This window comes from Pagrus major, chromosome 5, assembly GCF_040436345.1.
Source record: "Pagrus major chromosome 5, Pma_NU_1.0".
Classification (NCBI taxonomy): Eukaryota; Metazoa; Chordata; class Actinopteri; order Spariformes; family Sparidae; genus Pagrus; species Pagrus major.
The window spans coordinates 20,180,985-20,193,710 of NC_133219.1; the positions used below are offsets into that span (position 1 = coordinate 20,180,985).

Below are 12,726 nucleotides of genomic sequence, written 5' to 3' on the forward strand. Positions count from 1 at the left end.
TTCATGTCCGTGACAACATTATGCATAACTTAATTATCTGTGTAATATTACCTTCTGAAAACACTTAATGACTCATATACCCTCTTTGACTTATGTTGAATCAACACACTGTAAACAAACCGTGCAGTCAAGGTAATTTCCTCTGAAACTAATAGAACTGCTATTTCCCCTCCTCCCTCTTCTTCTGTTGCTTTTCAGAAACATCCCTGGGGACACACATTCTCAAAAGCAAGCACACACACAACCACACAACAGGCACCATGCAGGAGTCAGAGCCCACAGTGTGCCAGCTGCAGCCCAACATCATCTCAGTGCGTCTTTTCAAGAGGAAGGTTGGTGGTCTGGGCTTTCTGGTGAAGCAAAGGGTGTCCAAGCCGCCTGTCATCGTGTCTGACCTCATCCGTGGCGGCGCAGCAGAGGAGTGCGGCCTGGTGCAGGTCGGCGACATCGTCTTGGCTGTCAACAACAAGCCTCTGGTGGACCTGTCTTACGAACGGGCCCTGGAGACGCTGAAGAATGTGTCACCTGAGAGCCACGCCGTGCTGATCCTCCGTGGGCCCGAGGGCTTCACCACCCACCTGGAGACCACCCTGTCTGGCGATGGCCGCCAACGCACAGTGAGGGTCACGCGCCCTGCCTTCCCACCCTCAAAGTCCTACGAGCACTGCTCCCCCCTCAGCCCATTTGGCCCTGGGCAGCCCCAGCAGCAGGTCAACAAAGAGCCTCAGCTCAGGGCCATCGAGAACCTGTCCTCTCCGTCCATCACCCAGTCCCTCCTGCAGAGGGGAGGCATGCAGGCCCAGGACCCCCTGCTGATAAGGGATGGGGGCCGTGGGGCTCTCCTGTGCAATGGACTGGAGGAGAACAACGAGCTGCTGAAGGAGATCGAACCAGTGCTGCGCCTCATCAAAAACAGCAAAAAGGAGATCAATGGAGAAGGCCAGAGGAATGTGGGGAGAAGGGACGCTGAGATTCAAGTGGCCTGGTAATTTGCGCTGTGATACTACCTTATTGATCCCTTAGTTAAAGTGTCTTTGTGCTTGTCCGCCTCCACAGTGCATGGCTAGAGTTAGAGTCCAGTAAAATTAGAATCAGGATTTAGGTCAAGAACTCTTCAACACAGTGGTTATTAGCTGGCACAAGAGCCTACACCTGGTCCTCTGATTGAAACAAAGTCTCCCCACTCACTTTGTCACCCTACAGTCCCCAAACTACCTGAACCAGCTGTGTTGCATTAGCTACCACAGCTCTCATTCATCTAATATGAGTCAGTGTACAGAGCCAAGTAATTACTGTCTGCACACTCTTCTCTAGCAAACCCCAATTAAAATGACATTGCTCACAACATTACTGGGAAAAAATGCTTTATGCATGTTCTTGTAAACTTTGTAACTATACTTTAGCTTAAAATAACAGCTTCAAAATCATTTTGATGGTACAGTGTCTTGTAATAGGGTGAATGGTGTCTCTTTCTCACCCACTCCGCCCCCATCACTTGTTTTCTGCACTATGTAACTTCAGTGTAATCTTTGATATGAGGCAGTTTTGCTGCATTTCACCTATAAATACTTCCGGATAGACCGTTGAGTCATTAATAATGATGTCAGTTGCCATATTAATGAGACATAGTAGACCCCAATTAGCATACTGCAATACAAAACTGTCACAAACTGTCACTAGAAGGTTCTCATTAGCTTGCGAGAGAATTAAACTTTTTCCAAACACTATGGAGGTCGGGTGCAGTAGTGCAAGTTGAATTTTCGACCATCAGTGCAATTACCATGTTTCCTTTTGATTAAGAGGACTCAAATGTAGGGCTTAGATTGCTTGTTTGCTTGTTCATTCTGGACCGGCTTTTCATGACGCTTCACAGTTCGAGCCAGTCTTCCATCCACAACTTCGTCTAAATGGTCTGCCATCCATGTGTTCTGTTGATATTGGCGTCTCAGTTATCTGCTATTGTACTCCCACAACCAATTGAAATCAAATTGAGGCTACAGTCTCCATGAATCAATATCTCATTCTTGACCAATCCATGCACATCCTCCTCACTTTAATAAATACACTTTGAGTCATTCATTGCACTCTAGAGAGACGCGTTTAGAAGGAAAAAAAAATCAAAGCATGAACGGTGAAGTCTTGCTAAAATGGCTTTTCTTAAAGGGACCATCTTAAAATCACGCTTACACTTCAGCACCAGCTAATTTATTTCATTCAGCTCTGGAAGAAGGCTTTCTGAAGATTTCTAATCAAACGCTAACCAGAAAGATCATTGTGAAAACAATAACCAACAATATTTGTTTTGTTTTTTTCTGGGCAATAACATCTCTCAAATTATTTCTTGATGACTATTCGCCTGGAATAGAATGACACATTATAACTGATAGCTTGTTTTCAGAGGGGAAGCTGTTACAATTTCACAATCCAGCATGAGGCTGATGACACTCCACGTCAGAGTGAGAGCTAATGACAAACAACACACACACACAACTTCTCTCCGTGTTTTCTGCGTGTCTGAACTCCACCTCTGAATTGTGGGGGGAAATATGCTCTTGCAAATTCAATGGCAATGAAGAGATACAGTGTGACAGGGAGTGCGAAGGAGGATTTCACTGAGGATTTACAATTAGCATGGACGCGTGCACATGAGGAAGACGGGAGGGGAGGGGAGGGGGGGTTGAGTGTGAAAAACAGTAAGGGGCGATATGTGTGTGGGCGTTTTATATTGGAGGAATGCAAACTTGAAATCACACGCCGATGAGTTTTCCGTATTTATTCATGGCTCGTGTGGTTTGCCACGAGGATGTCCCCTCCCCCCTTCTCTTTTAGTCTCTTAGGATCGTATGGATACAGCTCAGAGTGAGATCTCTCACTGTTAATATCCTGTTTCTTTCTATCTTTGGGCAGTGTATGGCAGCTGTTTGTCTTAAATTCAAAGAAAGACAAAAATCCAATCGGTCATCTTTATTTGTCATCTGTTTGTGCCATATATTTGTTTTAATAACCAAACAAGCCTGAATCAGTCAGTCTAGGAGCATGTATGTATGCTTGGAATTTACTTTTAAGTTTCTTTCTCCTCCTTCACACTCATAACAGGTGTTTTGAGTTTCTGTGCTTCACGCCCACGTACTGTCAGAATAAAGTTAGAGCAAAGCTGTGGTGACAAATTGCCGAGGACACACAGGAACTAGTTGCCCCATTGCAGCTCCGCAACAGGTGCACATAAGTAACACAGGGGAGCCTGAGAGATGCCAACCAAGCTCTGTCTAATCCCTGAACAGAGAAAACACCTATGTGGGTGTGCAGAGCCTTTAGAAATTGTGCAGGGATTTCTGATTTAACAGCATTTTGGAGGGTGCACAAGCCTATGTTGTTTATGTATGAGTAGAAGATGGAAGAGAGGTCTGTGTTTGCAGGGCCGGAATAAATTGACGAATACTCTGGGCAGACTTATTTCAGGGGGCCCCTATATGCACATTTTGATATTTAGTAAAGACACAAATAACCTAAATGCCACAAGATTATTATTATACTCATTAATTGAGTTGGGTATATATTTTAACTTATCTGTTTATATTTTGGTATTCATATGCAATTGGTAAGTCATATAAGAAAAGTATAGCTAATGCTGTGTATGTTAAATATAATAATATTAATATAACATAAACATCAAAATAAAGTTTTAGACCAGAGATTCTTTTAGATTTTTTAAAATATTTTAATGTTGAATATGTATTTAAATAAGTATGTTAAACATTATTAAAGCAGGCAGCTCTTTTGGCCTCTGTCTGGCCCCCTAGTCGCAATAAGGCCCTATGCTTGTGCCTAGAGTGTCTATGACTAGATCCTGCCGATTGTGTGTAATTGCATGTGTGCATAGTCTGACTGGGATTTTTATATGAGCTATTTTGCCCCAGACGTGGGGACACACACCTGACAAAAATTGTTTGTATGATTTCTAGGGACCTTGGCGTGGGAAATGGCACTGCTCCCCAGCTGGCGTCAGATAACAACAGAATGCTGGAAAATATGCCGGTGGTGCTCAACAAGGCTGACACTGACAAGGTAAAATGAAAGAAACTTTTGCTTATCTTTAACTTGAAACTAACTCTACTCTACTCAGATCGAAAACCTGAAGATCTTTTGACCTTTTATCTGTGTGAGCATGTGTTTGCAACATGAGCAGAATTGCAAAGTGAAACCCTGCAGCTGTATAATGCATGTGCATGCATGGCTCCCGTTGCCTGTCTAGCTCTTTAGCCTTGTACAATAATCCACAATATTGGCACTTTCCATGCTTTCAGAAACTGAGCACGCACATCTGTGTTGCTTCTTTGCACATAGTAGTAAAGCCTTTGCTTAAGATCCCATCACCTCCGCATTAGATCTTTCCGGGGGGAAAGCTGGTGCAGCATTAAATCCAGCTTATGCCTTCCACACAGAAGGGTCTGGTCACAGGTCTGAGTGTCTGTGATAGGGATAGTGTCGTAATCTGCACATGGTCCGCGTTATACACCCACTTGTGACGTCGCTCGAGCCCCCATCAATGGGACCGGATGGGGCGAAATGATTCTAGGAGGCATAATGAATGCATGCAGCTGCTGATCCATCTCTCTCCATCAAATGTGGCCCCTGTTGAAATGATCCAGCCCCTCAGACCTGCAGAGACGAGAATGTTAATGTGCATGGTTGTGAGAAAATTCATGTGAGGGTGTTGGAAAGAGGGAGGAAGGGTGGGGGGTTGTGCGGATGATGCATGCTTGACGGCAGTTAGACAGGATATGTATGTATGAAGTGGTAAGAGGCCATATGTCTTTCCTGGTTGTGTGTGCTCAGACCGAGGAAACCTATGTGACTGTGAGAGGGTGGGTCACATGCAGCAGGCAGTGCCCCTGCAGGTGTTTTGCTAGACCCTGATGCTAACTTTGATGGCTCATTGCTGAGTGTTTTATTGGATAGACTCAAGTCAGACACTTAGTTCGAGTAAAGCACGAGTGAAATGGTCTGAGAAAATTTAAGTCAAATTTTCTTGTGATTAAATACAAGGATTTCAAGTGACATGTCGATGCCCTGCAAATTACTTCTCTCATTTTGGTGAAGGATTGTCCGTGCGCCTCCAGCTTGAGCTTCTGCTTCTGCATAATTTAATGTTTAATAAGCCTGCTGCAAATGAAAGGTGGCAGAAATTCCACCAGCTAGTGACGTCTGGAGACACCACCTTTGATGATCCATTGAAAGCAGAGATTATGCCTCCGCGCCTCCTTTTCTTAACAAGTAACGGCTGAATCATCACTGAATAAGACACCAATTTTCGTACCATAAATGTACTTGTCTTAAGAAACATGGCTAAACAATATAAATATTTAACAACTACCGCATGCCTTTCCATTTTTCACACTGTCAGTCTCACTTTCTTCTGTGTCTCTTTTCCCATCCACCCCCTGTCTCATGCTCGTCATCTTCATTTCCCATCAGCTGTTTTAATTGATGAGTGAATGACGAACTTTTACTGCGTAACTGCATTTACCAGAAAGACTTTGGTCATTACGCCCCATTATGAAATTATCTTCATCAGATTAGTTTTAATTAAGCTCCACTGATTCTCCCCTCTGTTACATCCACACCTTATTCTTGACATTGAGGCCTGCTGATTTGATGGGTGATGGGATTTACACGATATGTAAGTGTATATACTCCAGCAATGTCCCTGAATAAAATGAAATGCATGGGGAAGAACTGTGCCATTAAGGCTGGAAAAAGACTCTATCTGTTGTTCTTTATCAGATATACTGTACTAACGGTCATAGACCTTTCAGCGTTAGTTTTATGACTTTTAAGTCTTTTAATTGACTGTTTACTAAGCCACAAAACTGTTACTATGCTTGTAAACTTTCTGTTCTTGCACACCATATATGTAGTCAGCACTATTAACCGTGGCAGATTTATACTTGAAATTCTTACAAATTGTTGAAACCATGGTTTCTCGATTTCATTCAGAGATAGACAAAAATCGCTAACATTTTTTAGCCAGTGACCACACACACGAAGCAGCCGGGAAGCCGGCTCGCTGTGTGTAGCGACACACAAGCGCGGTGATTTACCGTTACGGTTGATGCAGTCTGACAGGCACAGGCGAAAGCAAAGACGGCATAGTGAGGGACAGAAATATCGTCTCTGATACGGGATTGCTGTGTGTTAGCGGCTAATGTTGCTACACAGACACAAACAAACCGTTAGCCTGTGGCTACAGCCAGCTGCTAACGTCACCTCCCGGATAACAGGTTGGGCTTTCGGTCCCATATATAAAGGGACATATTTCTAACTATTCGGTTTCAGACTAAAGGACCGTGGAAAATGCGCAGTCTGTAACTATTCAGTGTTACACAGCGGTGGACTAAGTTACATGTTGGAGCTAACGCTACTTTTCATGTTAGGTCACTCTTAGTCCTCTGTGATCACACCATTAATTTCAAATCAAGCTCTAAACATGACCTGTAATGTTTTCTTACCTGGTTACTAGGAAATGAGCAGTCAGCATCTGTTTTCAGTCCCAATTCAAGTCTAAGCTGCCTCCATGAGCCAAACGTATCTGATGTGTATCCGGGTGCCAGCCCGGCTTTGGTCGTAATTCCGTTTCGACTCACGACATGCCGCTGATAAAACCTTTGTTTTCTTCTTAGTATGACTTTTTAGTGGACTTTGTGTGGTGGTGGGTCGTTCTCTGGCCGTAGCAGAATCCATTACTACCCAAACACTAGTTTGGGTCCACCGCGCTTGTCTTCTTCGCGTATCCAAGTCGAAAGCCATCGAGGATGCGCATTCAGCGTCATTGTACGTCACGTCCGCAGGACTGCGCGGGAAATTCGGACACCGAATTGCAGTACATTATGCAGCACACAGCCTGTTCAAGGCAATGGAGAGATATGTGGGCAGGCTCATTCTTTTTGGTTTTGAACGCTTCATCACCCATTAGCATTAAAAAACTTAAAATGCATGTTTATTTTTTCACAAATCCTGCCCCAAGTTCCTTTAAGGTGATGGTAGCAATTCCATGAGTTGGTTGGAAAAGCAGTTTCCATCTAACTTTCTTCCAGAGAGACACACACACACACACACACACACACACTCACACACACACACACACACACACACACACACACTCTCACACACACACACACACAGTAGACATTACCCACCAAACTTTTACTCTTTTATTGTGCAGCCATGTGTGCGCAATTATGCATACAAACCGTTTGCACAATTGCGTGTAAACGCCCCATATTGCATATTCATTGCTGCAAACATACTAACTGGATGCAGACACGTTATTTTGCACCTTTGACAGATGCAACCCTTTTTGCGCACTGTTAGTAAATCAGTTTGTATATTATTTTGCGTGTGCAAGGAGTTTGCACATGTTTTAATACACACAAACCTTTAGTAGATCCGGCCCTTCGTATCCTATAGTACCGGTGGTAACTGTGCCTAAACCGTAGATCTGTTTTGGGTTTCCACTGAAGAGAGTACTCTTAAATGTAGGCATGTACTCACCAGATACTGTAATGTTGTTCATGAAGTAAAGTTGATTTCCCCTCCAGTTCCAGTCGGCAGTCAGCATTAAAGTACATAAACACCCGAAAACGATGGTCAGCTCCGTGGATCGTTGCTGTAGTCAGGTTGATAAACAGGAGTGAAGATAAATCAATTTTTTTATCCGAAATTTAAAAAGTCATCTTTGAGCTTTCCTCTCGTTGGTAAACGGAGCAGAATCCAAAGTGACTCCAGGTGTTTATTCTCCAGGGGGTCTAGCTCTAATCCAGAATCTCTAGCTGGCTTTAAGCAGCTGACAAGCAGCTCTTGCCCCTGCTTCGCAAACACCTTTTGTTTTGTTTTGATAGAGAGCCCCCTCGCAACAGAAGTTACATATTGTGCGTTTAAGTGTCTATTACATAAGGAGTAGTGAATTAGTAAACCAGGGAGTGATTTTGGACACAGCCCTTGGTCAGGCCTGCCATGCCCAGATGCATTGGCTAAGCTATGATTGGACAGTCACTGTTTGGGGGAGGGGTTTTAGCAATAGGTCAATGGAACCATTTGTGAACAATCATATTTGACGTAGCCTATAATTCTCCCTTTATCACTCTTGATCTTTGTTTGTCCTGCCCACATATTTAATAAGTGATCATTTAATAACTGACCTTGCATCCTTCCACAGTGACTCTGACATTTATAATTGACGTCAGTACACGTGTATAAATAAAGAAAAAAGTAAACTGACATTTAAAAGTTGTTCATATGAGCGGGCTTCTCTGAAACCTGCATGTGGCATTCACAGAAAAGTAACTTTCTGAAATTTAAATGCCAAAGCTATAGCTTCTGGTCAGTGAGTGACAAGCCTAATGTTCATATTCAAATACACAACCGCTCAGTTTCTTATGTTCACTATTGACAGAGTTTTAAGGCTTGTTGACAGTCAACAAGCCTTAAAACCCTGCATCTGATTTTCTTCGCCTGCTCGACCGAGAGTCTCTTCATGGTACAGTGATCTCTCTTCCTGTCCACAACCTCAGTGATAACAATGTGTCATATCAGAGCCGCACAGTGGGGGTTACTGCTGTTGGCGCATGAGCACACAGAAACTGAGCTCTTTACTCTCAGTGTGTGCAAAATCAAATTCAATTCAATACCCCTCATTCCTCTCTGCTGTTTGAGAAGACACGAAGTGACAATGAGACTCAACTGGCGTGACTCTGTTGGTATTCATCTTCCCGGCGTGCATGATGATTGTGTCACTGTTGTTCAGAAGCTGCTCCACTGTGCGATTAACAATACCGGGGGAGACGATGAGAGAGCTTCCAAGGTGTGGGATTGATTACTCTGATCTTAGGCAATCACTCGGTGCCTTTCTCTAGGAACGCTTACAGTTGGCTTTGGGGTTAAATTGCAGGCATTCATCAGTCAATAGCTACAGTATTGGAAAACCCAGTGAGCCAAGAGTTAGCTTGCCATCAACCTGCTGTTAAATGCTGATTGCCTTCATCCTGGAGTGAGAAATAAAACAGAAATGAAAGAAGGAGAATGTAAGTGGTTCCTGTGCATACGTTTGCATGAGAGAGACTAAAGCACAATGACAAACTGATTTTCCTTGGGAATAAAGAGCAGGAAGTCCACAGAAGTAGCTCTTTGCCTTACAATGGTTGTAAAAGTCCCATTTGCAATGCTTCCGGATATTACTCACTTTATTCCAGTCTGAAATTTGACAATCAATGTCCAATTGCGGCACTCAAATACAATCTTGCACAGTGGGACACCTGCCTCTCTTTTCAGCTTTCCTCTGTTTGACTCCCAGTCAGAAACGATTTACCCAACTTGCACCAAAGGTGTCTCAGAGGTCAAAACCTTTTAGCCCAACACAGTACAAAGGCATAAAGTAATGACTCATGTGTAAACATCTGTGTGCTCTTTCCAGCCTCCGGCCCAGGACAGGCACTCACCCACCAAGTCGCTGCAGAATGGCAGCCCCTCCAAATGCCCTCGCTTCCTAAAGATCAAAAACTGGGAGACTGGCACCGTCTACAGCGACACACTCCACCACAGCTCCAGCAAGGTAAGGCATATGGAAATCAGTTCAACTAATGGCTGGATACAGCGGTTTTATGCAGCATTGATGATTTGATGCCATGAGTCATCCTACAAGAGGTGGGGTTTCTATGCCAGTTGTGAATTTTAATAAAGGCTGTGAGGTGCTATTGTTTCCTCATACTCTGTCACCCTTCAATATATTCAAATGGTTTAAAACTACTGAAAAAAGGAAAAACCTGTAAAAAATCAGTTGTAATGCAATGCAATACAATAGACCTCTAGTAAAAACAACACTTAAGTTGTTTGAGTGTTGACTCTAGGGCTGCTACTAAAGATTTCTTTAATTTGTGAAAAAGCTGCTGATTATTTTCTCGCTCAATGAATAAAATCTAAAAACAGTGAAACATCACAATTGTCAAAATCATAAACTTTCTAAAGCTAAACATCACATCTTCAAATTTCTTGTTTTATTTGACCAACATTCCACAAACCTAAGATATATCAGTTTACTATCTCATAAGGTAAAGAAATTAGGCGAATTCCCATGATTTAAAAGCTAAAACATGAGGAAAAGGATGGCACTTACACTTGAAAAAGGATTCATGATTATTTTGGTAACACTTTAAAAATGGGAGTAGTTACATCAGAGCAAATAAGGAATGAATCAGGAACAGCTTGATAATTAATGAATCGTTAATACTGTACTACTGTATACTGTAGGTCAACTAACAGAGGTGACAGACATGATATCTGTGGCTTTAATAGTGTCTTAAAGACACTGCTGAACAGCAAATACAGTATATTGGTGTACTGGAAAAACCTTTAGCCTGCAGACTTACTAACACATAATTTGCAAGTCAAGTAGATTGAAGAATAATAGCACAGCGTGGCGTGCCTTTAGCTGCTTCTCACTAACTATTCATATATTAGAGAGCTCTTGCCTGAAATGTTGGTGATTTAGCTTCTATTTAGCCAGAAAGCAGAAAGCAGAGGGGGTGGGTAAATCTGGGTGAAGCTTATGAAACAATAAATCCTTCAGAAAGAAAAAAAACACATGATTGATATTGGCAGAGGTGGTAAGAGTAGCCAAAAACTGTACTCAAGTTAAAGTACTGTTACTTTTTAAAAGCGTAAACTTAAGAGGTGGACATATACCTGTATCATTAATTGCCTATTAAAGCAACATTATGTAACTTTTTTTAGCTTAAAACAACAGCTTCAAAATCATTGTATCAATTGTTTCTGACCGAACTATCTGCTTTGATTGCCTCCCTATGAGCCTTTGTGGCTCTACAATCACACTACTATCAGAACTTGAAGGCTTTGTCAGGTTAACATGTTACACATGTGGTGTACTGAGCACAAAACGTTGTGGTTTTTGGGCACACAACTGATGCTGTTTTTTTGTTTTTTTCATGGGAGGATAGTCTCCACCCTCATGGTGGCTTCGACAAGTAAGTGAGGTCATCTACAAAAACTTAGTTTGAGGGTAAAACTCCAAAATGCAAAGATTTTGGTAAGACAATTGATTTCTCATTCCCGTTCATCTATCAACCGCTCTGTCCATACATTTTTTTCCCCCATTTTATCATGCAGCCAAAGTTTCTTCCTCTAGTTAGTAAGCCAGTCTAGCAAGCACAAGGTGAACCCCGCTGTTTAAGCATTCAACCCCCAAAACACTGCAGCCATTCGTAAACAGCAAACAACAGCCTAATTACTTCGGTGACTTATCGAACAGGCTGTGCATCCCAATGAATGGCCTGTAGTAGCATCTCCAGATTTATTATATATATATATATATATATATATATATATATATATATATATATATATATATATATATATATATATCACAGACGCTGCTGTATTCGAGGATGATCCGTCTTTTTCGAAAAGGACAGCTGGCTGGCATGAATGCCCAGAGCGGTACGATGAGCGGACGTGCTGGAGCACAAGTGATTCCTTTGTTTTATTTTTAACACTCCCAGCTCTGCTCATCCATTTCCCCTTTTTACTCTGTCACCTCTCACTGTTCATGTTTTTCTGCCTCGGCCTTGCTGTTGTCTCTTGTTGTCATGAATATTTTCTTAGCTTCCTTTTATATTTTTAAAAGTCCCTTTATTTTTTCTATGTTTTCTTGAGCACTTCAGATTGTCACTCAATTTCCTTTCCATTCTCTTTTGTTTTGACCGGCTGTGATGGTGTGTATGTTGTCTTGTTCAAAAGATTTTTTTTCTGGATTTGCCGAGCGAGGGTTGGACTTGTTGGAAGTGACGCAGGGGGAAGTTTATTTTGGACAGACTGCCGCTCCACGTCTGAGTGTTTGGACAGTGCAAGTGTGTGGTTCAGCGTAACAGGCCAATTTTAGCAGCAGGGTCATTGTCAAATTTCCTCTTCGACTGCACGCCTGCGCTATCGTTCCTGTCATGCGCTCCTCTTGCTCACTCATTCGATCCCTCCCTGAGCTGGTGAAGGCATTTAAGCAAACCAAAGTGACAGCTGACTTCAGCTCTAATCATATTAAACTGACCACACAAGGTTGCTCTCAGCTATGAGCAATTTTCTCTCTGCATCTGTCTGTTTTCTTATTTTCTGTCTTTCCTCCTCGCTCTCTCTGTCTTCCTGTCTCTGCCTAATGGAAGGATACCAATCCATGACTCACTGACTTACTCATTCATTAACGTGCGTGCCAGCCATGTGTGAGCGATATAATGAAAGAAACTGTAAAAACATTATGATCCCTTGTATGCATTCAGAGTCTAGAACTTACAATAAAAACTGACCTTACTTATAATAAAAAAAATAACCTTTTATTTGAACCAAGTGGAGCATTATGATATAATAAGTAATGCATTGGTAAATTTGGAAACTAGTTTATTTCATATTGACACCTTTTTGTCTTTTATCCTGGGAAAAAAGTTGAAATACAGTATTTCCCATCGTGAAATGTCTCAATCAGGGTTTGCTAGCAGCTCTTACTTGATGTTTAATTGGGTTCTCCAGCAAGAATATATGAGATAAATATATTTTACACAGGGCTGAGAAGTGAGCACCTTCTTCCATAGGGCAAAAAAGGTGCTTTGATTATGTTTCACATAGCAATTGAAGTCAAAAGGTCGGAAAACTGTTTCCTTTTCTTTTGAA

General features: G+C 42.2%; 1 protein-coding gene across 1 annotated transcript in view; it reads left to right on the forward strand.

Annotated features, from left to right (window-relative positions):
• Window positions 1-260: 260 nt before the first annotated feature.
• Window positions 261-12,726, forward strand: part of nos1 (nitric oxide synthase 1 (neuronal)) — a 36,853-nt gene continuing 24,387 nt past the window's right edge. The window contains exons 1-3 of the mRNA XM_073466206.1: window positions 261-985; window positions 3,963-4,065; window positions 9,470-9,607. Of these exons, the coding sequence (XP_073322307.1) occupies window positions 261-985; window positions 3,963-4,065; window positions 9,470-9,607 (966 nt within the window). The remainder of the gene's footprint in view (window positions 986-3,962; window positions 4,066-9,469; window positions 9,608-12,726) is intronic.